Source organism: Gallinula chloropus, assembly GCF_964237585.1.
Source record: "Gallinula chloropus genome assembly, chromosome: 3".
In the NCBI taxonomy this organism is placed as follows: domain Eukaryota; kingdom Metazoa; phylum Chordata; class Aves; order Gruiformes; family Rallidae; genus Gallinula; species Gallinula chloropus.
The window spans coordinates 51,271,955-51,297,835 of NC_140087.1; the positions used below are offsets into that span (position 1 = coordinate 51,271,955).

Below are 25,881 nucleotides of genomic sequence, written 5' to 3' on the forward strand. Positions count from 1 at the left end.
TCCCCCCGCCCCCCGCAGGCGGCGGCGGCGATGGCGGCCAGGAGGCGAACCGACGAGATGCGGGACCGCGTGGTGCTGGGGGAGTTCGGCGTCCGCAACGTGAGTGGGACGGGGCGGGACGGGACGGGACGGCGGGGGAGCACCCGGCTCCCGGCTCCCGGCCCCCCCTCCCCTCACGGCCCCGCCTGTCTGCGTCCTCCCAGGTTCACACCACCGACTTCCCCGGCAACTACCCCGGCTACGAGGACGCCTGGGACCAGCGGCGCTTCGAGGAGGTGGGTGAGCGCTGCCCGGCCGTCGGGGCCGTTGGTGGGACAGGCTGGGGGAACGTGGGGGGGGGGGGGAGGGGGCGAAGGGGGCGCCGGGTCCCGAGCCCGGCGTGACGCGCGGCGCGTGGCCTGTGCAGGCGTTCCGCGTGGACGTCATCCGCGAGGAGGAGGGCGCGCTGGAGTTCGACATGGTGGGCATCGACGCCGCCATCGCCAACGCCTTCCGCCGCATCCTGCTCGCTGAGGTACCGCCGCGGCCGGGCGGGCTGCTGGGGGGGCTGCGGGAAAGGCCTGGGGGGTGCCGGCCTAGCGGCGGGGGGGGGGTAGGGGGGTGGGGGGTGGGACAGGCCTGGAGCGGGGAGCGGGGAGACCCCTGCCCCGCTGTCAGCTCTTGGGCTTGGAAGAGAGGTGTGCCGGGAGCCCGAAGGGGCACGGGGCCCGGGCAGTGTGGGCTGTAGTGCTTGTTGCCCCTCAGGGTGCTGTTGGTAGGCCGTGGGTCAGCCTGCCCAAACAGCCTTGGGGCGTAATGGGTGTGAGGGCAGCCAGAGAAGCCAGGTTTGGCAGAGGTAACACTGAAAATAGTCTGCAGGGCAGTAATCTATAGAGAAGGGATGCTCTAGCTGGGTATCACAGCATGTGGTTTGACTGTCATCTCACGCTGACTTGCTCTCTCACCTCCCCGAGGTACCAACGATGGCTGTAGAGAAGGTCTTTGTGTACAACAACACATCCATTGTACAGGATGAAATCCTGGCTCACCGCTTGGGCCTCATCCCTATCCGAGCTGACCCCCGGCTCTTCGAGTATAGAAACCAAGGTGAGAGTCGGATGAAGTAGAAACCTTGAAGGTTCTGCCCACTGTAGGAAGTCGAGAGTCATGTAAACTGGACAGAAGTGTGATTCCACAGGGCCTCACAATGATTCCCCTCCCCAGGAGATGAAGAAGGCACAGAAATTGATACTCTGCAGTTCCAGCTGAAAGTAAAATGCAGCCGAAACCCTCAGGCAGCCAAGGAATCATCTGATCCTAATGAACTATATTTCAATCACAAAGGTGAGAGATCTTTCCTAAAAATAGCTGCTGATTTTTTCTTTTTCAGTCTTGGGAGACAGGGCTTGGTCTGTTCTCTCAGCCTCATGAGCAGAGGGCTGATTCCCTCATCCTGATGAACTTGTTGCCCCCTCCGGTCCCGTACAGGTGAGCAGCCTGTTATGAGACAGCAGCTGGCTGATGATTGTGTCTTCTCTTTGCAGTGTACAGTAAACATATGACGTGGGTGCCCTTGGGAAATCAGAGCGAGCTCTTTCCAGATGCTGACTTCCGACCTGTTCACGATGACATCCTCATTGCACTGTTGCGACCTGGCCAGGAGATAGATGTGCTGATGCACTGTGTCAAAGGCATAGGTGAGCCGTGGGTCCCGTGGCCACAGGAGGAGGAGCGTTGGTGCTGGGGATAGGGTACAGCTGCATGAAGGGGCAGTGGCTTTCCCGCTCGAGCTCTGGGCCCCGGCATCCTTGCGCTCTCCTTCCCCGAGGCCTGCTCTCATCCTCGACTCTTAATTCTTTCTTCAGGCAAAGATCATGCCAAGTTTTCTCCTGTGGCCACAGCCAGTTATCGACTGCTTCCTGACATTACTCTCCTGCAGCCTATTGAGGATGAAGCAGCTGAGATGTTGCAGAAATGCTTTTCCCCTGGAGTCATTGAGATCCAGAACATCAAGGGTACCTTTTTTCTGGTCTAAAGCACGGTTTGCCTTACAAGCCTTAGCAGAGACTGATGAGAGACTAGAGCCAAACCTTGTAGAGACAACAGCACATTGTGATGTTGTCCCGCCAATCAGCAGCCTTTCATGCTATACTGGGGCTGGTTTTATGTATGAGTGGCTGTTGCAGGGAGATGTGTTGGGTGATGAACTGGGGTCTCTCTGAAATGTTAAAGCACTAGGTGTCTGTCTGCAGAGCTCTGCAGCTGCTGACTGCAGCCTCCAGTTGTCTGTAATAGCGGGTAGCAAGCTTCCTTTTTCCAGCAGCTGAACATGAAGGCTTCTTGTGTCCTGCCCAGGGACACAGGCTGTGTGTTTGGGTTGGAACTATTCAAGAAGACCGTCTCTGTCAGGTTGGAGTTTGATGTTTGGGTGGTGGCTTTGCTGCCTTTGCTGATGGGGGAGTGCATGTTTGAGGGGGGGAGCACCTGCCATGACCACAAGGCACCCATCTGCTCTAGGTGCCCATGGTGTTTCATCTTTCCCCCTGTAGGAAAAAAGGTGGCCAGAGTCGCCAACGCTCGGCTGGACACCTTCAGCAGGGAAGTTTTCCGTCACGAGGGTCTGAAGAACCTGGTGCGCCTGGCACGAGTGCGAAACCATTACATCTGTAAGTGCCCTGCAGAGCACAGAGCCCTGCTGTGGCCTGTGCAGACAAGCAGAGACTGGCCAGCATGTACAGCTGGGTTTCTGCTCCCCCTTCCCCCCCCACATCATCAGCGTTCATACAGTCATATTCCAGTGAGTAACTGCTGAGGGTGTGCTTTGGCGTTGCTGTGGGATTGAGTGTGCTTGTGCTCCCAGCTGGCAACTGTAGCCTCTTCTGACAAGCCAGAGCTTCGCAGCTGGAGTAGATGCAGAGTGCAAGGGAAGACAAGGAACAGAAATGCTGGAGCAAGGTGGAGGCTGAAGCTGCCTAGGGGCTGTGCTGACTTGTGTCTCTGTGCAGTTTCAGTGGAGTCGACGGGTATCTTGCCTCCAGACGTGCTGGTGAGCGAAGCCATCAAGATCCTGATGGGAAAGTGTCAGCGCTTCCTGAACGAGTTGGACTCGGTGCCTATGGAGTGACCAGGCTGTGGCTGGGAAGCGCGTCCCTGCCCTGCTCTTCTGAGCTTCCTGCACCTGCCTGCAGGGGTGATACTTCTGCAGGCTGCAAGTTGGAGACGGGCTTGTTAAGAGTCCTGGGACCATCTCTTAGGATTTGTTTTCTGTTGCTATTGAGCCTCAGTGAGGAGATGAGATGCACTAAAATAAAGGCTGTTTTCATTACAGCTGTCTCCTGTGCTGTTCACAAGTGTGAGACCGTAGCAACGCACAGAGAAGAAAGTGGCAGCAGATCTAAAGATGAACAGTAGCATTTATTTTAGAGTGTGTGCAGTACACGAAGAGGATTTGTGTATCAGCCTAGTAAAGTGCTTCACAGCAGGTCAGTGAGATTTAAAAAGTCAGTATCAGTGCAGAACCATTTTGAGGTGTCTCAAACCAGCTCCAGGGTCGTTAATGTGGTGGATTAAAAAAAAGGCTGTAGTGTCAGAGGGCTGGGACACCTCTTCTCTGAGAAAGGCTGGAGTTGTTCAGCCTGAAGAAAAAGCTCCAGGGGAGACTGTATTGTGGTCTTGCAGTACTTAAGAGATTCTTTTAAGAAAGACAGAGAAAGGCTTACCAGGGCCTGTAGTGACAGGACCAGGGGCAGTGGTTTCAAACTGAAGGAGGGTAGATTTATGGACAGAAGATACTTTTTCTTGTACAGCGTGGGTGGTGGTGGGTTGCTGGCACAGGGTGCCCAGAGAAGCTGTGGCTGCCCCTGCCCTGGCAGCATTCAAGGCCAGGCTGGATGCGGCTTTGGGCAACGTGGGCTAGTGGAGGGTGTCTCTGCCCCTGGCAGGGGGTTTGAGGTCTCTTGCCAGCCAAACTAGGCTTCTCCGTGCACAGGTGGGGTTTAGAAACATGCTCTGTAAGGTCTGACTATCCCTCAAATGTCCCAAGGTAAGGAATTTCTTCTCAGGTGTTAGGCTGCTCTGTTCTCTGTACTTTGGGCTGACCCTGAAGCAGAACTGGGTGGTGGAGGGCAAGTGACAGTTAAGAGCCTGTCTCCACCCAGGGAAGCCCAGGAGAAATGCAGGTTAGTCTCAGTAGTGAGTACTGTTAGCACCAGGTACGTCTTGCCTTCTGAAAGTCTCTTGACAAGGAAGGAAGTGGAAGTTCAGGGCTGGGAGCGTGCCAGCTGCCTCACTATTCTGCTGGAATTCAGTGTAGCAAACCAAGAGTTTACCTGTTACACATAAACATCCTCAATCATGTTCAGCCCATTTGAAAAATAGTAATTTCTAGTTGGAGCGTTTCTGTGTAAACAGCCCGAGGCAGCGTCCACGCTGAGCTGGACTGGAGGAAGGTTTTGTAACAAAAACTTGCATTGGCGGTGCTCAGGCCCACCTCTTTGAGGGCTTCTACTTTAGTTGTAACAAAACCTGCCACAGCCTTCACCAGGGGAGGGGCCAGACCAACTGCAACAGCTACACCACTCTCCCCTGTTACTAAGGTCAGCTGAGGGAGTTACAGCTAAGCCATAGTACTGACAGAAGGCACTGCTCCTCCCAGCCAAAGCTTGGATGCTACTTTAGTAGCATGTGTGCCTTCCCATGCTGCTGCTTTACATGTGTCTGATCTTGCTTATGGGCCATACCTTGGAATAGCCACTCCAAAGGGTTTCCCCTTAGCAACCTTTCAGGCTGTAAACCAGGACCTAAACTTGCTGTAGGATTCATACAAACCAGATGTGATGGACGTTTTTAAATGCAATTTCCCCCTTGCTTTCTAAGCTTAATTATGTAGTCTGGGATGGTTTCTCCCCTCCCTGATAATGTATGTTGACTACCAGCAAATGTGCTCCCTGCCTGGTGGCTGGAACAGGGAGTGCTGAACAAGCCCTGGGAAGGCAGCCTGGGCAGGCCAGGGGCCTCAGGCCTTAACTGAGACAGACAAAAGAATAAAAATGAGACAACACCACATGTATGAAACTGGAATAGCTTTACTGACATTCAGAGGTGTAACACAACCAGTTCAGACACAGCTTCAGATTGAAACATTCCTACAAAAAGGGTTCTAAAAACCATTTAAAAAAAACCCCGTGTGTCTAGCATGAAGTCACAGAATGTTAAAAATATCACAACACAATAAATAACACCCAGCCTCTGCTAGAGCCAGGAGCCATGTTAGCTCAGAGGTTAAAAGAGTTTGAGGCCAGGAGGAAAGTTGGAGGCTGCTGTTGGAACAGCAGGGGCAGGAGGGCGAGTGGATTCCCCAGCCCTGCTCTTCCCTTCTGCGCTCCCAACCCCAGCTTTCCTGCTCTGTCTGTCCAAGGGGAGATACAACCATCTCCACCTGCCATGATTTATTATTACTTGTTCTGCCTCCTGGATGGTGAAAGTGCCAGCCAGCTCTGGACAGCCCCTCCCAGCTCCTGTGCCAACACAAGATAGACTGAGTGACCATCTGTCGTGTACGAAGACTGGAGTGGTTTGGTCAGAGTCCCACCTCATCTAAAACCCAGTTCCTGACCTGGCTCCCTCCCAGTAAACTGCAGTGTAAGCCCCACACCTCTTGCCCCACCACACAGTTCTCTGAGAAGTGCCAGACTGGGGAAAACAACAGGCCACTGTCACCTCCGCAGCCACAGGGTGAGGAGATCCCTTTTGGTTTGCAGGTGCTTCAGATATTGGTCCAGATTGTGTGTACCCTGCACTGGCCACATTCTAGTCTACAAGGCATGGTAAAAAGAAAAAAAAAAAAATATTTAAAAAAAAATAAGTCTGTCCTGCTCCCCCTGAGAGATGGCCAAGAAAGGCTGGCACAGAGTGGAAGCCTTCCACGTGGCTCTGGGTAGAACAAGCTGTATGATGGTGTATGTGTGTGTATGTCAGTGTACAGGTCTCCCAGAGAGCAGTTGCAGCTAGGCTGCTCTGGAGGCAGAGCGTGGAGCGCTGCTGGGCTTCCCACACACAGCCTCCCCCACCCCAGCTCAGCGCCTCGGAGGGAAACGCACCCCTCACACCACCAGTCCTGACAGGCGTGGCGGGAGCGTCCGACGTGTTCCCTACCAAGCCTGGCTCCCAGCACCCAGAGGCACGTGAGGGAAGCCCCTTGTCAGCGGTGCACTACTCTGCCTTTTGCATTAATCCCAAACCCCCAGGGATGGAGAAGTGGAGCAAGAGTGACCCAAGGCGACAGGATGACCAGGCTTTACCTAATGGAGTCTATGGGCTCAGCTCCCACCTTGCAGAGAAGCAGAGGTCTGAAGACACTCATCCAACGGAGGGGAGGGGGGAAAAGGAATTGGGGAAAGCTTAATAGACTGGTTTAAATGCCACCACAGGCCCCATCCCAGTGTGGGGAGGAGAACGGGACAGGACCCGTAAGGGGCTTTATTCGGACGAACGCTTGTGGAGGCGATGACGAGGAGAATCTAATGTGCTTACTATGAGGAGAGACAAAATAGAAGGTAGGGGAGGAGATGGTTGCAGCATCCCAGGTTCAGGGCTCAAAGAGCACTGTGAGGCCCTCTCCATCCTCATTTTCTATCACGTCTGACTCCAGGGATGGCTTCACCTTTTTGAAGAGAGATGGGAGGTTCCGGATATGAACCTCCTTGCGGAATTGCTCCCCAAGGGGCTTCTGCAAAGGACAGAGACAGACAGACAGGCATCAATCATTACTGCCTTCACAGGCCCACTCAACTCAGCCTGCCTACAGACCAGAGGCAGACCCCAGATTCTGAGCAATCCCTAGGCCTGGAACCCATGCCTGCATTGAGGAATCTCTGGCTTTCCCAAGTGACAGGATGCTGAGATAACCACCAGCTCCCCAGCTTCTCACTCCATGTCCCAGACTCCAACACCACCATCCTCACAAAAGCCCAGCAACCACCTAGCAGCATCCTTCAAATATTTTAACACCCTGTTCCCCCCTGAGCACCCTTGTGCAAGGCACTCCCTGCCTTTCAGTGCTGGAGGCGCCACTTGCTCTGGGCCACCATCCCTGCTGTACCTCCAGGCTGGAGAGATGGAACAAGCACTAACATTATGCTGCAACAGCTTCCTGGCTGGGAGGGGGGTGGCTGGGGAGAAGCAGGTAGACTGGTTACCCTGTCACTTCTGCAGGGTATGGGCATGAAATGAAACAGCTTAATTCTCCTCCAGAGTAACACCTACCCCAATGCAACCTGTGATGAGGCGCTTGAAATGATCCTTCCGGCGCTTGTCTGCCACCTTCTGCAGTGTTGGGTTGAGAAGCTTTGAATCAAACTGCTCCAAGGAGTCCCTCTGGATGTCTGGGATCTGCTCCATCACTGTCTTTAGCTCAACATAGCGAGGGCGCTGCAAGGAGAAGTACAGTTAACAGCTCTCCTAGAGGAGCAGCCCTGCCCTCCTTGGATGGCTGTTCGCTCCTCTGCCCCATCCCAAACAGGCGTGAGATTAGTTTTCCCCCACTCCCCAGCCAATCTCATATCTGGACAAAGAGCAGAGTTACTCACCAAGGCCTCATAGATCTGGAAAGCCAGGTGGACAAGGGCTGCCATGCAGCCATCGTGCTGCCCGTGTGTCTGTAAGCCCTTCAGCACACTTGTGAAGAACCAGGATACAGCATCGGGCAGGAGGTTTCCTGGAAGCACCTGGGGAAGAGGCACTGTCAGCACGGGAACAGGATACAGATCCACGACTGCCTTTCTGCAGCATTTTGGTCTTCCCGAGGGAGAAGGTGCCCAAGGATGAGGCAGTCACCCTTGTTGTTACATTCAGAGCTTCCTCTTGAAGCCCACCAGACCCAATCCCCTCTTCCTCCCAGAGGTACCTGTTTGAGCAGCGGCCAGCACAGCTGTGTTGTGGTTCTTTGGCAGGACAGGGTGTCCTTCCAGGAGAGGGATGTGTAGGCAGTGATCAGCAGCGCAGTGCAAACATCCTGAAAAGGAGTCAGGGAAACCAGTCAGAGGAACTATGTCCCATCCCCAGGGTTCAAACCTGAAGGGAGCAAAGCAGCAATCCAGGGACTCTGCAGGAGCTCCTTGGAGTTAGCTTCTGAGAATCCTGTGTGCTGCTGCTGCTCCAGCTGAAGGTGCTCAAAGGCCCCCAGTGTGCGCTACTGTAACCACGAGGAACCAATGTCAAGCAAACCTGCTCCCTTCATCTCCCCTGCAAAGGCCCTGCAGCACCCACGGACTCCCCATCAGCTGCTATTCTCAAATCACTGCAAAAGCTGCTGCAAGAGCTTCTGAGGAGCCTACAGGAGCACAGAGGTATTGGGATGAAGGCACTCTGCACAGTACGTTTGTGGTAACACTTTGGTTCCTGTGCCAGTTCTGGCAGATTTCATAGAAAAGAGGAAAAAAGAAGGAAGGGCGGGAAAAGAGAACAAAAAAGAGTTGCTGGGTGAAGTTCTTCCTGATGAGAGCTGGAGCCCAGGGTGGAGGCAGAGCCAGGCAGCACCATGGGTGCTGAATGCCCCAGACCCAGGACCTCTCCCCGATAGAAGGGCTGAAACTCTGTAGCTGCTCATTACACTGGACCCCAACCCTCGTTTGCTTTGTGACTTCTGCAGCCATTAACAAGGCAATTAAAAAGTGTCCTGGTTTTGGCTGGATAGAGTTAATTTTCTTCCTAGCAGCTGGCACTGTGCTGCAATGTGGGTTTAGAATAAGAATCATGTCACCATCACCCTGATGTTTTGGTTCATGCCAAGCAGTCAAAGACCTGCCACCAAGAAAGGGGGGCACATCTGGGACAGCTGACCCAAACTGGCCACAGGCATATTCCATAACATATGATGTCACACTCAGTGACTAACAACATGGCTCAGGAACCAGCTGAGCATTGGCTCTGCGTGGTGAGCAATGTTCCTGTGCATCACTTGTTTTGTATATTCTTTTATCACTGTTGTTATTTTCCTTTCCTGTCCTATTAACCTGTCTTTACCTCAGCCCTCGAGTTCTACCTTTTTCAGTTCTATCCCCCATCCCCCTGTGGGGGCAGGGGATGAGTAAGCAGCGGCTGTGTGCTTGTTTCAGCTGCCAGGCACGTTGAAGCATGACACATGGATGTTCCCCCAGGAGAAGACTGTCACACTGGGCAACGCTGCAGCAGCGCAGATCTCTGTGGCTGCACCACAAACGAGCATGACAAAGAGTACAGAGAGAGGACAGTGGAAGCCAGAGCACCAGCTCTTACCTCCTGCTTCATCAGACACTTGCCAAGCTCGGTGAGCTCTGCGCTGGCAGGGGGAGTCACCTCTGTGGCCATCGCCTCGTCATCTGCAGAGCAAAGACAGCAGCACGGTGAACATGGTGCCCCAAGGACTGAACAGTGAGAGAACTATCCTGGGAGCCAGGAGACAGTTATGCTGACACAGTGTGCCAGAACACCTCTCTGCAAGCAAAAAGCACCTACCCTTTGCAGGGCAGGAAGGGCACCCAACAAGCTACCTCAGCTCTTGGTAAGACTGTGCACATCCCCCTCTTCTCAGTACCTTACCCATGAACCCCCAAGGCACATTGTTCCCAGACTGGGATTTCTGTGGCCCCCAGACACACTGGGCAGGACAGAGCTGGAGGCTCTTTACCAGATCTATGCCACTCATACAGAACTTCCACCCTCACCCTCAAGAAATGCATAAAGACACAGGTAAAGTACTTGCTTACACCCAGGGCAGGGAAGGCAAAGGTAGGCATTTACTCACCGTCCCCATCGACAGCAGCGGTGCTGTTGTGCTCAACGCCTTTCTTAGAAACACAGCAGACAGCTGCAAGAGAGTTGCAGGTCAGAGGATGAGAAAAGGGAAGATGCTACTTCAGAACATGCAGAGATTATCCTACGGACTCTGATGGGCTCACAGATACTTCAAGCTCCCCCAGCTTTTACACTTTATCTGAAGAACCTGAGAGACCAGCGTAAAAGCCAAATACTGCACGACCAGGAAGACTGAAACACCCCACCCACAGCAGCTGCCCACAGTGGAACCTGCTGCAACTTAACCAACTACAGGGAACCAGGAACATGTAAACCATTTGAAGCCTATAACCTGAGAAGAATACCATCTTAAGGCAACAAGGCCAAACAAGAAAGGAGACAGAAGGTTGATGATCTGCAATCTATACATCTGGGAGTGAATTCTCCCAGCCTCTCTGCTCAAAGTCACACTGAGGAAAACACGATGTTTGAGAAAAGGAACACAACAAAGAGAGACTGCTTTGGGGGAGGGACTATTCCCTTCTGTCTGGCTAGAGACGTGGCAGTCGCCAGCCATAAAACTGCCCTGCACTCAGGCTGTCCACAAACTGATGTCTCATATTGGGCTCCAGGGCACGGAAAGGGAGAACACAGATCCCAAAGGAGAACCAGACTCATACAGGGATAGCGACAAAAACATGGAGCCCCACATGCTATAAAACCAGGAGGAGGACACTCTCTTCTGAAGGTTTTTCACTGCTCTCTTACTAGGTGTTTTAGCCCAGATTTTGGCAGGGTTAACTGTCTCACACCCAGCTTCAAAGGATTATGTTAAAGACTACTGGTCAGTGTAGGTAAGCTTTACTGCACACTGGAAATTCCTGTTGTCCTCTCCAGGGCAAACTTCTCAGATATCCCAGGGGACCTAGCTTGGTTTCACTTACTGACGAGATCCATGACTTCTCGGGTCAGCAGCCTGACCAGCTGTTCCTCAAGCATCTCCTGAGACTCAGGGTTGTCATCTGCAGCATCATCCTCACTGAGGAGAACAGGTTTTAGTGTGAAGGGAGCCAATGTCTTAAACTAACCCCTCTGCCCAAGCACAGGGTACGAGTCACCATCAGGGTAAACATGGTGTTTTCCAGCCTTGGCTGGCAGGGCTGTTCCCTGAGCAAAGGGCCAGGTAAAAGACCAAAGATCCATCCCACTCCTTGTTTCTCCCTCACACCAGGGTGTGGAAGCTTACCAGAGCATGCTTCGCTGGTTGATCACCTGCCATTTCTGAGACAACCTCTGTTCAAGACAAAAGGGAAGATTCAAGACCTTCCTAAGGAGCCGTGCCGGACCCAATGCAGAGCCCCAAGCGAGAGCTGCTGATAGAAGCACAAGAGCTTTAAAGGCAGCTCTCATGCCAGGCCCCATTTTGAATGGGACAAGAACTGCTGAAGATGCTGTGGCTGTGCTGGCTGTAGGAATCCAAGCGAGCTGTTGGGAAAATGAGAGGACACAGCCAAAAAAACCCCACAAACCCCACAAAAATTCTCAGGGCTGAAGGCTGAGGAGCTAATATCCACAGGTTTGCATTCACAGCAGAGGGTGCTGTGCAACAGCCAGGGTTCAGTGTACCTCAAAAGCACCCCAGCATCAAAATCATTAAGCATTGAGACTCTGCCCCTGTCTCTGCTGGCTTTGGAGAGTCAGACCTTCTCACATGTTGCTGCCAGCTGCTACAAGGAGCCTGGCTGCCAAGGAACAGGCATCAAACAAGCTGCTCTCTTACCACATGCAGATAGGTAAAGAGTGGTCCCAGCATGGGGCAGACCAGGGTTTCGTAGTATTCTGGAGGGCAGGAGAGAACCAAGGGCTTCACAAACACACCTGCACAGATGGGTCAAGGAAGAGATCCAGGATATGTGGCCAGCTGCTAGGGAGACTGCAAGCACACCACCCAAACCAGCCCACCCCACAACACTGAACCCCATCTCCTCACAGCACTGAATTAGCAAGTGGCATCTCTAGACATCAGGAGCATAAGGTATTCAGCCCCTTCCCTGACAGTCCAAGTGAGCAACCAGTGGGTGCCTAGCACTCATTTCCTAGCTGTGACACGGAACGTTCAGCCCTGGAAAAGCAGGTTGGGAACCCCAAATGGTGTCTCACACAAGCACCAAGTCTAGTCAGACACCCTACTGCCAAGCTCCTACGCTGCCCAAGCCTCCTTACCTCCCAGAAGGCATTACCCACCTCTCACGGTGCCTTCAGGACAACATTTGCATTTATTCTCTCTTGACACCAGGCGCTGCCGTTTCTGCTCGTGCCCTCCTAGGCTCACCCCTCATCCAAGCGCACCCCACAGTTACCCACCCATAACCCTTCTTTGGCTTGGCCAAGCTGGAGCCCTGCATCGTTCTCAGCACGTGCATTCAGAGGCAGAAGGATACGGAGCATGGGGCGCAGCCTGTAGTCAGGAATGTTGTTGAGGTTGATGAAAGCTGAGCTGAGAAGCTGGGTAGCGAGGCCCTCGACAGTGTAGAAATCCTGCTGCATGGAGGGACCTGCATTTCCCAGGATGTGGAAACTTCAACAAAAATGAGAGGAAAAAGAAGAGTTAGGTGCAAGCCTGCCAGATGACAGGCACCATGGCCCTGGCCTGCAAAGGCCACAGGTGCTACCGCTCCGAGATCTGACAGCTGCTGTGTCCTGAAACAAACGGTATAGAGTGGTTTTAGCACAGTATCCTCTCCTTTTTCTGGGATACCTGCAGAGGGACAATGAATTTAGAGTTTAAGCACTGGAATGCACTTTTAAATGCTGATGTATCACAAGATTAAAAGTGGCAAAGAAAGGCCAGGCTATCAGGTAACTGCTCCAACCCCACTAACTGCAGAAGAGCTAAAAGCAGATGTTTCCTTTTCCCAGTAGGTTACAACCACTGAGTACAGCTGTGCTCAGGTGCTACAGGATGTGAAAAGTCTAGAGCCCAGCAACAGCCTCCTGATCCAGGTGTGTGATGTTACACGGCGTGGGGGATACCCAACGCTCTTACCAGTTGTCGTAGAGGGTACAAAAGAACCCCTGCATCCTCTCTAAGACTGTTTTGTAAACGGGAGAATCATAAAGCTCCAGCAGAGGCTGAGGAAGACCTGTGGGAAAGAAGAAGCTTCAGTTACTTTAATGAGAGCACCATGCACCTTCAGAACAGTACCCAGCCACCTTGGCAGCTGCAGGGGGAGCACTCAGTGTGATCAACGTGCAGCCAAATGGAAAGAGGTGCAGGAACCCTGTCCCAGAACCTCCTCCCGTCAGAGGTCAGCAGTACCCAGAGCAGAGGTGTTCCCACTGAGGTTCTTATAGCCCACTCACTTCTCCAAAACAAACCTTACTGGAACTGTCAGAACTCAGAAGCAAAGCTGACAGCTGTGCAGTTCCGTTAGCAGCCCATCCCTTCAGGTTTGTATTCATCTCTCTTAAGGCAGAGATCAGGGCCCCGCTGCCTTACGTGCAGTGGTTCACAGGCAGAGTTTATAGGTCATAGAAAAAAGGTAAAGGAAGAATCTCCTCATTTTACAGGTGGGAAGCTGAGATAAGACAGACAAAGCAACTTCCACAAAGTATTGCACTGTCTGTCAGAACCTGAAATGAAACCCCAATTTCCAGGGCTGTGGTCCACACTTTATCCACAAGGACATTCACTTCTGCTTGGCTGGAAAGGCTTCTGCATTCACAGGTTCACACCTGTTTTAAGATGGTTCTAAAAAGCCTCTTTCTAAAACAGTCCAGAAGCAAACGTCAGGGCCATACAGCAGAACCGGCTCTTGCCCTCCAGGATAGGCCTCAGCATCAGCACCCAGGGATCCCACTGATTCTGCTCAAAGGCAAACAAATACAGCAACCCCAGCCTCTCCAGCCTGGAACACCGTGTTGCAGAGACCACCACCCAGATGGGATAAAGCAGTTTGGTAGGGTACCCTTCATTTCACACTGAATAAACCCATTTGCCCAAGACCGATAACCAACTGATGGTCTTTATCTCAACAGGTTCAAATCACAGCTGAGCTGGAAACACTAAGAAGCAGCTGGCTCCCAAGCCCCTCTTCACTTCCACTGCTATTGATGACCCACTGCCCCAAATGCCCCCGAAGAACCTGCCCACACATTCCTCCCGCAGAGAAGCCCCTTACCTAGGATGGCATTCTTCTCCACCTCCAGCATGTCTAAGGCCTTTGCAAATGTTTCCCCCAGCCTAGCCACCATCTCAGGCATGTAGAGATTGTTGTGAGTCCTGAAACAGAAGAGCATTTGGTTTATACTCATGTGGGTCAACCCTTTCTGCCCTTGACAGTGGGATCCTCTCCTTCAGCTTGTGAACAGCTCCTCTGAAGCAGATGATGAGGAAGGTGAGACCAAGCACGTGTGCATGGGATCCCCCTTCCCCACCTGCAAAAATATTGGGGAAACTGACCCAACAGAGACATGGAGTGACTCCACCTCATGTCCTGAATCTCCTGGCTGCCCCTGTCACTGATTTCAGTTCACCCCACCCCTTGCAAGCACTGGCAGTAAAAACTCCCAGCAATTCTCCAGGTGATGCTGGCAACAGCTTATCAGCTTGGCCAAAGGGACCAGAGAAAGTGTTTTTAAAACTGACAAGAGACAGATTCTGGAATCTCAAGAGACCTTCTGCACCTGAGGCCCCTGCAGAGGGAGGGGCTGTTTCAGCTCCAAAACACACACACTGCCCCCCAGGGCTGGGTCACAGTCCCCAGAATGGCAGGTGGCATTGGAGGGACTCTGGGGAGAACATCAGTCCAGCAGATGTTACTCGTGGCAGACACAGGTGCCCCCTGGACAGCGCACCCAGCTGGGAACAGTTCCGCACCATGAGGAGGCGGCCACGGCGAGCTCTCCACCAGGGACACCAATTCAGCCACGGGTGGCTGGTTCTTGCCATCCAGGCCAAAATGGGTCCCCCTCTTAGCCAGGGTACTGACACTCAGAGCTGGACTTGGCAGGGGGTGTCTCTCTCACCTACCTCTCTCCTTTGAGACCTCAGACCTCCACTCTGGGTGTCGCCAGCTGCACACAGCACAAATCCTGCAGCCTCCTCCAAAACTGCAATGCCATTGTACCTGCTGCTAGAGGTGATCAAGGGCAACTCAGTATCTCCCCCTAGAGCAGCGTTTCCCAAAGCAGGGGGGTACATGGGAATGGCTGGGGGAAGGGAGCGCGGACAGACCTCAGTACGTTCTCCAGAGTCTCAGCTTTCACTTGTGTCTCAATGATTTTTAATTTGATTTTCAATTTTTTTGGTTTTTTTGAATGTCTGTGTTCAGAATCCTGGCAACCCCGATGCAGTGACGTCTGCCTGAGTTTGCAGAGAGCCTGAGTTAGCTCCAAAATGGCAACTACCCCATTTCTCTCTGCAAGTGTTCAATACTTCCCTGCTCACAGCACGTGAGGAAGGCAAGTATGTACGTTTCATAAGAAAGAGCTACACAAATGACTTCTTAACGACTCATACTCTCATTCTGGGCTGGAGGTAACACCATGCAACAGGCCTCAAAGGGGGCACAAGCTGGTTTTACTTTCTCAAGAGGGGCCAGGGAGCAGCCCAGCCTCCACAACACTCTGGATTATGTTGTTCCACTTACTCAAAAAACCTGCATTTCTGCTTGAAGCTACCCTGAACCCTAACTAACCAAATCATCTCCTCTTGCACCACGTCTCCTGCCTGTTCCATGCCAGTGTTGGCTTTGCCTCACGCTGGGCAAAGGGCAGTAGGGTGAAGCCAAGAACTGTGGAACTGGTGGTGATGAACCTTGAAATCCCACTGCTCTAAGTGCAGCAGATTGGGCCAGACACATCCTAAAGCTGTGGTCATGGTTCTTAGTTGTTTCAGAGTTCTCAAAGCATTTTCCCAAGTTTGACAGCTGGGAGGACAGATGTTCCCTCACAGGCTGATCTCCCTTCATTAATACTTTAGCAAGGTTGCAGTGATAATGGAGAGAAAACAGCCACTCATCTGCTCCCTGTGGGAGTTAAATCATACATGATGAAGACGTAGCCCCCAGGCACATCGCAGCTGAGACTCTCAGCAGTGACCAGCACTCCTGGGTGTCCCACACACAGGAGAACATGGAAAAATAAAACTCAAGAGACATTTCTGCTTTAGTGAAGACAAGCAAAGGATATGGCAGGACTTGGGGGATTTTCAGTGATAGTCACAGCACAGCTGGAAAGAGTGTCTGATGCCTAGAGAGATGGGCTTGAAGGCCAGAAGATGAGTCCTTTAAGACAGTCCATGATTGAAGAATCTTAATCCAAAACTGGAGCTGTCTACAATGACAATGCCTACAGAATCCATGACTAGAGCCAACAATTCTTTCACAGCATTAGTGCCTTGGTGATGTCAGTGTCTCAAAGAGGAGTTACAAAAGCCTTCATCCATGCAAAGCATTTGCTGAGCCTGACCAGTCCACCTGTAGTACGTGAGCGGATCCCAGCACGATAAAGGTGCCGTGCCAGTTCATGCACCTGACTCCAGAAATGTGCCTGGACATTAGGATTAGAGTTTAAATTCAGGAGAGAGCAATCCAAGCCAGAAGCTGAAAGCACCTATATGACATGAGGTACCACAGAGGACAAGAGATCCATCGTTCAAAAAAGCTGCAGGTGGCGATTAACAAAGCAACCTCAAAATAATTCAGAAACTACCAAGAGAGACAAATACAGGCACAGGCACAAAACAATGCCACTCAAATCTACCTTAGTTTCCTTTGTTACCTGGACTCCCTCTCATTCCTCTCAGCTCTCTGGTCTCACCCACAACCTACCTTCGAGCTCCTTACCCTGATGGAGACACAATGGCTTAACAGCTTCCAGTGCTTCTGTCTGCAAACGCAGCAGGAGCAAGTCACACTATACCCAGAGATCAGCAGACCCAACTGCTAAGCCTGCAAAACCACCTTTTTTGGGTACTGGTGCCTGACCTGGTCCTCAGTTCAACTCCTCAGCGGGATCTGCACTGCAGCTGGCTGATACGCTCCCACAGACACCAGCACAACCTGTGAGGACTTACACATCTGCTTCCTGCAGGTTCCTGTGAGCAACACACCACCAGACCTCAGTTGCCCCACAGATAGCTGCCTAATGGATGGCACAGACCCAAGAGAAGCATCCATCCCCAAGCAGTAATGGAACGGTGTTCCTGAGGGCATCCTCACCACAGGCAGCTTTCTTGCCTGCCAGCCTCTCATATCCCTGTATGTCCTGCCTGCCGACAGGCTGCTACAGATTCCATATTCTCTTGAGTAATCCACACTAAAGAGAACCTGAGGAACCAGTGCAATGAGAAGATGCCCAAAGCCAGCAAAAACCACAGCAGAAACTCCACAGCACAAGCTCCAACTTCTCCAGAAAGACATAAACAGCATCAACATCTGCAGTAACAACCTTATGAGCTTGCAGTTGTTGCAGAGAGACACCTCTACATCCAGCAGCCGTCAGGAAAGGTATGATGAGGTGGAGGATCTACTGCTCTTAACAGATCATTAATTGGTTCTTGCTGGAGCATAGCCCTAAGAAAAGCCTGGATACCTACGAGTGAAGTACAGGCTGCTCTGTGTATGCTAGTACCACATGCTCAGAATTTGGTCTGCAGGAGAGATGCTTGAATGACAGATGCATTACCTCAAAAACCAGCCAGGAAGCCTCTTCCATCATGCAGATGGAGAAACACTGCCAGCAGAACATAGCTCATGTGTTTTCCTGAAGGTGGCAAACAAGCAGGAGCAGAGTTTCTGCTTCTTTACAGGTAGCAATAGTTTGGTAATAGCTTCCTAAGCTTCTTGTCACAGAGATCACAAGTGTTTTTCAACCCTGCTCACGGGTCCAAGTATCGCCTGCTGTGCCACATGGTGCTCTCCGATGAGAAGCACCGCTGGCGTGGGCCAAGACAGCACACGCCTGCCCTACCAGACCAGCACGCTGCTTCTCACTGGAAGCAGAACAGTCCCAAGTTCAGCAACTACCAAGCATCCCTGGCTAGACAGAGCTGGAGTAATAGGGATCCCTTCCTCATGGGCCTGGAGGCTGAAAAAATCTAAGCAGATCTGGAAATGGTGTCTCCCAACAGGATCCTCCTGCCAAGCCAGAGCCCTGAGTTTTCAAGTCCGTAACATGTAGCCCTCTCACAGAGCTGCCCCATAAGCCTGGCAAAATCCCAGTGCCCACAGTTACCCTGAGACAAATTCCTCTCCTTTATACTTCTGGGAACTGTTTTATTCGGGATTCCCCTTCCCTGCCCTCTCTTGCTCCCTCCTCTGGCTGCCCCAGATGTACACAACACCAGTGACGTGCAGAGAGGCACTGCAAGGTAGCAACAGCCTGAGAGTATGCATCCACTGATTCCAATAGCAGACATTGCTTCAGGAGGCTGGTGTTCATGTTCAGCAAAACCAGCCTAATTTAACCCCCCAGAGAGAACAACGCACACAGGATGCAATGAGAGCTGGGACTGCCCTGGTGGTGACTGGAGAGGTGGCTTTGTAGGGGCTGAGGGCAGAGCAGAGATGTTAGTGGAGAAACGATTAACTGGGTGGCAGATTTATAGCAGTGGAGGTGGGGGAGGCAACCCCAGCCCAAGCTCCCATTGGCTTTCATGGACTCTTGTAGGCCAGGCCAATGAACATTCAGAAGGCTCCAGTTTCCCCAGTGCCATTCCCCACTGTGAACAGTCAGGAACAGTACTTGGGCACCTGCACCAGCCTGTGTTCCTGCTGGCTTCACTGGGAGAACATGCTCTGAGCATTCCATGTATTTATCACAGTTTGGCTTTCAGAGATTCTTAAGTCAACATGAATGATTTCAAGTCAACTTGACCCACCTTATAAGAGCAAGTAAATTGTCGAAAAGCTTCAGGACCTGCTCAGTGCAGGGATTGCGGTAGATTGGGCATCCACTGGGCATGTATCCCAACAGGAATCCTCCAGCTTTCGCCTCCTCAGTAGCAGCAGGCCAGCGAGCTCGTTTCACAACTCCCAGAATGGTGTACACACAGAAGCTGATCTGTGGCAAGAGATGCAGAGTGTTCCTCAGCCAGAGCACAACCTTAATCAACTGGTTATCTGAGAAGCTAGTCATCATCCCATCACAAAGGCAACGTGCTACAGTGAGCCCAGTCTGGTGAGAGGAACAAACTCTGGTGGGTTTGCTGCCAAGAAAGTGCAGGAAACACTGCTGTTACGTTCCACCACCTTCACTGACCCTTGGCCACAGCATGATGGCCTAGGAAGTTGCTGTCAGACAAAGCATCAATACATACAGTCTCACGAGTATGCAAGCTACCAGGTGGGCTGCCCTCTAAAAGGAAGGGTCTATACCATCAGTTCCTCATCTCCTTCGTGGGCTGGGACAGATGGTGAGATCTGTGATGAGACAACATTAGCCTCAAATTGCAAGCACAGCTCTGTGGACTGCATTTCAGGGTCTTCTACAGACCTAAAGACAGCAACTCCATTTCCAAGAAGTGAAGACATTTCATTAACTCAAATCACCATGGACCTCCTTGGATTAATTTTAATTACTTTCAATGCTGCAGCCTCAGCATGACTATTTCCATACTGCCTGGCCCAAAAAGCACACAGAATTCACTGCACTACATTCCCAAGAATGCTGAAAAGCAATGGCTTCTCCAAAGCCAAACTGCTACACAAAGAGTAGGGAATACTGCGCTGCACTGCTGAGTACTGTGGTTTTGCACAGCCTACATTCTCATCACCACAGCTTAAAGATGCAAAAGCCACTCTGTTATTCTGCAATCTGAAAAACCTACTGATCTGCACCCTAAAAGTACATGATCAAGAGAGATCTTGTACATAACTGCAACAGAAATGGGGGATGGAAGTAGGCAAGTCCCATCTCTCTAGGATGACACCTCTCCCGGCAGTGATACTCACTCTAGAGCGGTTCAGCCCACTAGGATCTTCCAAGACTGGATCAGCAATTTTGTTGTCTGCTCCCACGTAGGAGATAAAGGCTTCAGGATCTGAGAGGACTCTGGCAGCAGCAAAAGACAGCAACGGGGATTAGTGTACCAGGGACTTCAAGTACAGCTTTGCACTGGCAACGAACATCTTAACACATAGGGAGAAGCACCAGTGCTCCACACTGTTGTAGAAACATGGTAAAAAGCACCAGAGACATGTGTGCTCTCCAAACATCTCCAGTTCTCCTGGGCCATGGGGACATAAACCCTTTCAATCTCTTTAGAAGATACAGCCCTGCTGCCCAGGGCTGCAGGACACCTCAGCTTTAAGTAAGAAGTCAGCTTCCTGGCTTCTCCTGGAGATGAGCAAAGACAACTTGTATTTCTCATTTTCTGCAAATGAGACATTCCCCTACACCCTTAAGCAATTCTTACCTTGTGATTTTCAGCAGGCAGCATTCAGACTCAGCTGGCAGCTCCTGAACACCAGGAGAGCTGCTACCACAGTGACTGCCCAGAGCACAGGAGGTCAGCTGGCACTCCACCCCCCTCCTCTGGTTTGTTCATTCCCTCACTGGCCCAGCATCACCTCTGCAACACCTCCAGCCCAAAGCTCAGAAAAAGGACCCATACCTCTGCATCTCTGGGGAGAGCCATAAACCAGCAACAGGGGCCATGAGCTCCTCCAGGAAAGCTTTCTGCCGCTCATAGTCCTTGAACTGGTTGCTGATGAGGACGAGGGCCTCCATAAGAGCACACTTCTCCATCTGTGTCAGAAGTAGCTCATTGGAAAGCAGCTGCTTCACATGGTTGTACAACATCTCAAAGTTTGGCTAGAAAACACATCCAAGTGGAAGAACATCACATATTTGGTGTGGAGGAGGGCCACTGGCGGAGCAGAACAGCTGGAGGAGCATGTCCCTAAGCTACCATTTCTCTACATAGCCACCTCCTCATCAGCCTCAAGTTTCTCTGAATGTTCAACCTAAAGGAGCTCTTTTCTTCCCTATACCTCTACTTTCATCCTGCATCCATTTACTTTCATCTCCACAATGACTGAAATAAGCAGAGACAACCTCTCTCCTCTAGGAAGTCTCATCCCTTACAGCAGGGTCACACCTCAAAATAGTTCCAGTGTTTTCATTTGCTTGTAGTTCAGAGCTACACGTGCTGCACACAGGCTGTTTGGTTCAGCCAAACCAACCTGGCTCATGGATTTTAAACTGCTTGGTTTTTTTCTAGTCTTTTCATGCTAATCCACAAAAAAAAAAATACTCTCCTCTTGCTCCTACACTCAGTTAGGTGCAGGAAATGTCTGGAGACTAGTCACTGTTAATGTTTTCAGCTAAGGAATCAGTGGGGACTACCACAAGTGACAAATGGAAATTCAGCAAACATTCCAATAAAGCAAATCTAGTGCTGCTTATATCCTCCTCCTCTTGTACATCACATTTTCATTTAACTCATTACTTTACAACTCAGCTCCCGAAGCAAAAAATGTTTCAGTGGGGGTGGGAGGGCAGGTGGTAGGGGGTGGGAAAGAAGGGAGATGCAGAGAATAAAGCACTTTGCCATTTGCGCAGCAGGAATGTTTCTTGGAGGAAAAAAAAGAGGCTGTAGCCAAGGAAGCTGAAGATCCCACAAAATCCAGCTGGAATTGAGGCAAGACTCTTCATGATAGAGTGGGATATACATACCAGGACAAGCTGAGGGTAATCCCGACACATCTTTATGATTGAGGAGCATGCATGCCTTCTCACATTCTTCACTGCTCGAGTTCTAGGAGCCTGGACAGACACAACAGACTTCAATGCAACAAAACAAAAGTTCAGACAAATGCAGGGTATCTTCAAGAGACAAAAGGCATTACATACAGCTTTCTGCACTGCTGAGTACACATCAAAAAACCCCAAACTAACACCACTATTTCCACAACCCGCAAAGCAAACAATCCCACAACCACCAAATGTCCCCTGGAGCAGTGGCCAACTCAAGAAGCCCATATTCAAATAGGCTGTGCTCCAGGAGAGAGGATGACATGGATCTTATTTGCTATTTCAAGACTCCAAGCACTCCCTAGGCAGCTGGTGGGTTTTCTGCCATCTTTTACAGCCACACGTACCAACTACTGAAGAATACCTGGGGCTGAGGGGATTTTACTCTCGGGAAGGCCAACACAGAATCACAGAATGTTAGGATTTGGAAAGGGCCTCAAAAGATCATCTAGTCCAACTTCCCTGCCAGAGCAGGATCACCCAGACTAAACCACACGGGAATGCATCCAGGTGGGTTCGAATATCTCCAGAGGAGAGTCCACAACCTCTCTGGGCAGCCTGTGCCAGTGCCCCAGCACCCTCACCTCAGTGAAAAAGTTTCTCCTTATAGCACTGGACTCCTTCAAGGAGTTATGTCCTTCCTGAACTGAGGGGCCCAGAACTGGACATGGTGTGGTCTCACACCAGGGGACTAAGGGCACTTAGAAGGCTGTAGCCTTCTGAGTTTGCAAGCCAAAGCTCATTGGGTTACGTTGACCAAGATCAGTTCTACCTAGACTTCTCAGCCCTTTCCAGGAGCAGGACTATACTTCAGAAGCCCACTACAGCTGAGTTTCCAGATTCAGCATGCTTTCAAAGAGGATGACTCCACCCAACTATTAGTAGATAATAATTCAGACATACCTTACTTTCTTCTATAACTTCAAAGGTAACTGAAGAAAAAAGCTGTGAGAAAAGGGAGGAAAAGGTCCAAAATTACACATCACCTGTCAGTATCTGGCACTGACGTCTGTTTTAAGCTCAAGGAATATAACCCAAGACTCTGGTGCAATTTCATTACAGTCAGTGAAGCAGCAAGCTGAAAGATCAACCATCAGCACAGCGAGGATTTGAAATAAAACAGTGTTTACTGGCTCGCGTGCACTTAATGTTAAGATTTAAGGCTAGGAACTGCAAAATTTGTTTTATATGACATTGTTTCTTCTCAAACAAGACTCAAGTCTCTGTTTTCCACCATCTATTACACGAAGAATAGTCCTTCCCTGACATAATGCCAAAGCTCAGGGTGTTTAATACACAGGACACCAAAAAAGCCCACCTGATTTTCGCCTGGTCTGCAAGGACCTACCTTGGACAGGACTTGTGGTAGGTATTCTGGTTGGTATGTGACAAACGGGAAGAGAGCAGAGACATTGGTGAGGACACATGAGAGGATGAGAGGATCCTTTGTTTCAAAATTAAGGACGAGCTGCAGCAAATCTATGCCATCCTTCACCGGGATTTCCTGCAACAGCAGCAACGGCAAAGAATGAGGAGAGACAAAAAAGGACACTCCCTACTTCAGCCTGTAGCACACATCCTACGACTCCTAGAGCTGGGCCATGGAGCTGCTGCTATGTTATCAGCACTCAGAGCTGCCCACAGCTCTTCCCAAGAAGCAGGAAGCGGTGGCAGAAACCTCACTTCATGTGTACGCTACGCGCGCTCGCTGAGGGCAAAAGGACCGCAGCGCAGCCGCTGCTGGTAGGGCAGGCTTGAGATGTCAATCTCAAATCCCCCTACAATTGGCTTGCAACTCTGGGAGAGGCAAATTTCCCCTCCCAGCTTGGCTCCCAATTCTCCTCCTCATTCTGCCCAATGGATTCCATCCTTAACCAGCTGTACCAACCCACGTAATTATGCTACTGTGTGCAGAATGAACAACTGAAGTGCAGGAACAGCCTCATCTAATGCAAAAGAAAACCAAGTCAGTCTATCTCAGCCAGAAAACAAATGCTGTTCTTCCAGCTCACCTGCTGTTGAACTAAAAGTAGAGAGAAACCGCTTCTTACCTCCTACTGCCTGAGCTTGAGCTTCTCTCATTTAGTAAAAAGATTAACAAATAAAATTCTAATCAGGAGATAATTAAAAAGGATAAACTCAGGAAATTTCCACTTCTCCTCTAGCAAGGCACTATGTCAAAGCGTGCCAGCCAAGTGATCTGTGACTTCTCATGGCACAGAGCCCAGAACCAAGGCATGCCTGAGAGTAAGCCAGTATGACTTCGGTCTCACCTAAAGAAGGGTCACTACTTCTCCTGAGAATCACTCAGGAGTGATTTTTTGCATGGAGGTAGCTGGTTACAGCAAACTTGCTGAAAAACAAGTACTCCTGTCAACAGAGCACAAGGCAGGAGAGCAGGCAAAGGTATCTGGTACACATACATCTTTATCCAGGGTTCGAAACATCTGGCTGACGACACTCTCTGAGAAGAAGGTCATGGCGTCCCACTGCACAAAGGACGGAGAGAAGATGGAGCAGAGACCTTCGCCCGTCTTAGCTGAAAGAAAGAGACCACTGGAGCTCTCACCACGCTCCTCCACGCAGGAACAACAGCAGGCTGGCAAGCTCCCACACTGCTGGGCTCACAGGTACCCCGGTCACACAGCTCTCCCTGCCTGTGCCTGGCAGGGATGCTCTGGGAGCGATTAAGCTATTCCCATGTGATTTGCCTCACTCAAGTGAAGGCTCCCGAGATGTAAATCTGACCTTTGAGGTACCAGAGGGAGCAACACCAACAAATCACAGAAAGGAAAAGGGGGGTACACCCCCATGCTCAATGCTGCAGGGCAACACTGCTGTATCTGTGACTTGTGGCCTTCCTTCATAGGAGGAAAGCTGGGTGACTGGCAGGGGAATTTGCCAGACAGGCAGAACTTCCCTGGATAAAAATAACCAATATATTGTAGAGACAACAAGGCCCAAATAATTGTAAAGTTGTATCAGAGGGACAGCTGCATCTGTTTTGCAGAGGGATTTGGGGGAGGGAAAGGAGGAGCCAGGGGCTTTACATCAGCTGTTCCACAGGTAGATTGCAAAGGGTTAAGTTTCAGGTGGGGTGCACACAATTTGATTTTGTTTTTAAACTTTAAAACAACCTTAAACATCTGAAAACCTAGTGCTGAGTCTCAGCCCCCCTTAAAAAACAAAAAAAAGATAAAGAAAAAGAAAAAAGAGACAAAGAAGTTTCTTTCTGACAAATTAAAAAAGAAATCCCATAATGCACCCCCCCACCCCTGTTTTTTCCAGGTCAGTTAACTTACAGTTCATGGGTCCAGTATCAACAGGAGCTGTGAGCTGGTACTTCAGCCATTCGCCAGCCATCTGGAAGCCAGTTCGAGGGTCCAGGCGACACGCCATCCTCATCACCTCTCCTTGCTGGGCTCGGAAAGCTGCAGTGAGAGGTCAGACACTATGCAACAAGCTGATGGTGCAAACACTCCCCCCCCTCCCCAAAGCTCAGCAGCAGCTCTGCAGGCCTGGGAACATTATGGACTGTGGCTCTGGCAAGAGCTGTGCAGTAAGCCCCAGCAGACAGGCAGTAGTAAACTAGGTGTAGCAGCACGGGTGATTTTGGAAGCAATTTAAATGGACTGAAAAATGATGGATTAACGTAAAAAGAAGTGCAATTAAAATGCAGTATGAATTATGAAAATCTGTGCTAGTCCAAGATTTACTACAATTAAGCCTCTATTTTCATTTTAAAAGTTATTCAAACTGTATGTGCTTACAAAGCACCTTGAGATACAGAGACAGAAAACCAGCATTAGGCAACAACGCCTTCCTTCAGCTAGACACGTTTGCTATATTATTCAACTCAACCCTGCTCAGATTCCAGGCTGTCAAACTAATGCTAACTCACAAAATTCAAAGAAGTCTTGTTTCCAATTTCAAAGATATTGAAAGCAAAGCACAGAACAGGAATTGTATTTATTGCCAAAATATTCCAGTACACGACCACACAAAACAAATCAATTCTGCTGATTATAGATGCAACTTGGCTTACTTACAACAGTTGGTTTATATAGTAATTTTGTGTTGCAAATCAGTTTTATTGTCCTATATAACACCTTCAGTGCAAATACTGGCTTTGTGCATTCAGCACAGTAAATCTGTTCCACCCAGAGATTTATTATAATAAGTAAAAAGTAAACTATCCAATAAGCAATAAAAACTTGCAACACTTACAATACTCCAACCTAAGGGTAAATTAGAGTAAGAATTTAAGTAATTTATTGAGTCACCAAGTGAGTACCAAACTACACCAGCCAGTGAGACCCAACTTAGCCTTGGGAAGTAAAATACAAGAAGAAAGAAAGAAAAAAAGTATTA

The 25,881-nt window shown here is 50.5% G+C and overlaps 2 protein-coding genes across 3 annotated transcripts in view; one reads left to right on the forward strand and one right to left on the reverse strand.

Annotated features, from left to right (window-relative positions):
* Positions 1-30: 30 nt before the first annotated feature.
* Positions 31-3,287, forward strand: POLR1C (RNA polymerase I and III subunit C; the record flags this gene model as incomplete). Its single annotated transcript, XM_084262062.1, has 9 exons — positions 31-99; positions 204-275; positions 407-514; positions 954-1,086; positions 1,204-1,323; positions 1,524-1,676; positions 1,845-1,994; positions 2,529-2,645; positions 2,985-3,287. 9 exons carry the CDS (start codon positions 31-33, stop codon positions 3,101-3,103), a joined length of 1,041 nt encoding a protein of 346 aa, XP_084118188.1. The 3' UTR covers positions 3,104-3,287.
* A 2,889-nt stretch (positions 3,288-6,176) lies between these two features.
* XPO5 (exportin 5) overlaps positions 6,177-25,881 on the reverse strand; it is a gene marked incomplete at its 5' end in the record, with an annotated part of 28,827 nt that continues 9,122 nt past the window's right edge. Inside the window, 20 exons of one of the 2 annotated variants that reach the window (XM_084262060.1) lie at positions 6,177-6,706; positions 7,243-7,407; positions 7,566-7,703; positions 7,883-7,990; positions 9,253-9,335; positions 9,761-9,823; positions 10,695-10,789; positions 10,997-11,043; positions 11,531-11,628; positions 12,192-12,328; positions 12,797-12,893; positions 13,932-14,032; positions 18,635-18,816; positions 19,707-19,806; positions 20,369-20,568; positions 21,433-21,522; positions 22,414-22,455; positions 22,859-23,014; positions 23,934-24,049; positions 24,813-24,941. In XM_084262060.1, coding sequence (XP_084118186.1) covers positions 6,566-6,706; positions 7,243-7,407; positions 7,566-7,703; positions 7,883-7,990; positions 9,253-9,335; positions 9,761-9,823; positions 10,695-10,789; positions 10,997-11,043; positions 11,531-11,628; positions 12,192-12,328; positions 12,797-12,893; positions 13,932-14,032; positions 18,635-18,816; positions 19,707-19,806; positions 20,369-20,568; positions 21,433-21,522; positions 22,414-22,455; positions 22,859-23,014; positions 23,934-24,049; positions 24,813-24,941 — 2,288 coding nt within the window. In that variant the 3' untranslated portion in view covers positions 6,177-6,565. Of the gene's footprint in view, positions 6,707-7,242; positions 7,408-7,565; positions 7,704-7,882; positions 7,991-9,252; positions 9,336-9,760; positions 9,824-10,694; positions 10,790-10,996; positions 11,044-11,530; positions 11,629-12,191; positions 12,329-12,796; positions 12,894-13,931; positions 14,033-18,634; positions 18,817-19,706; positions 19,807-20,368; positions 20,569-21,432; positions 21,541-22,413; positions 22,456-22,858; positions 23,015-23,933; positions 24,050-24,812; positions 24,942-25,881 lie in introns of both variants that reach the window. The other variant, XM_084262059.1, reaches the window with a different exon arrangement.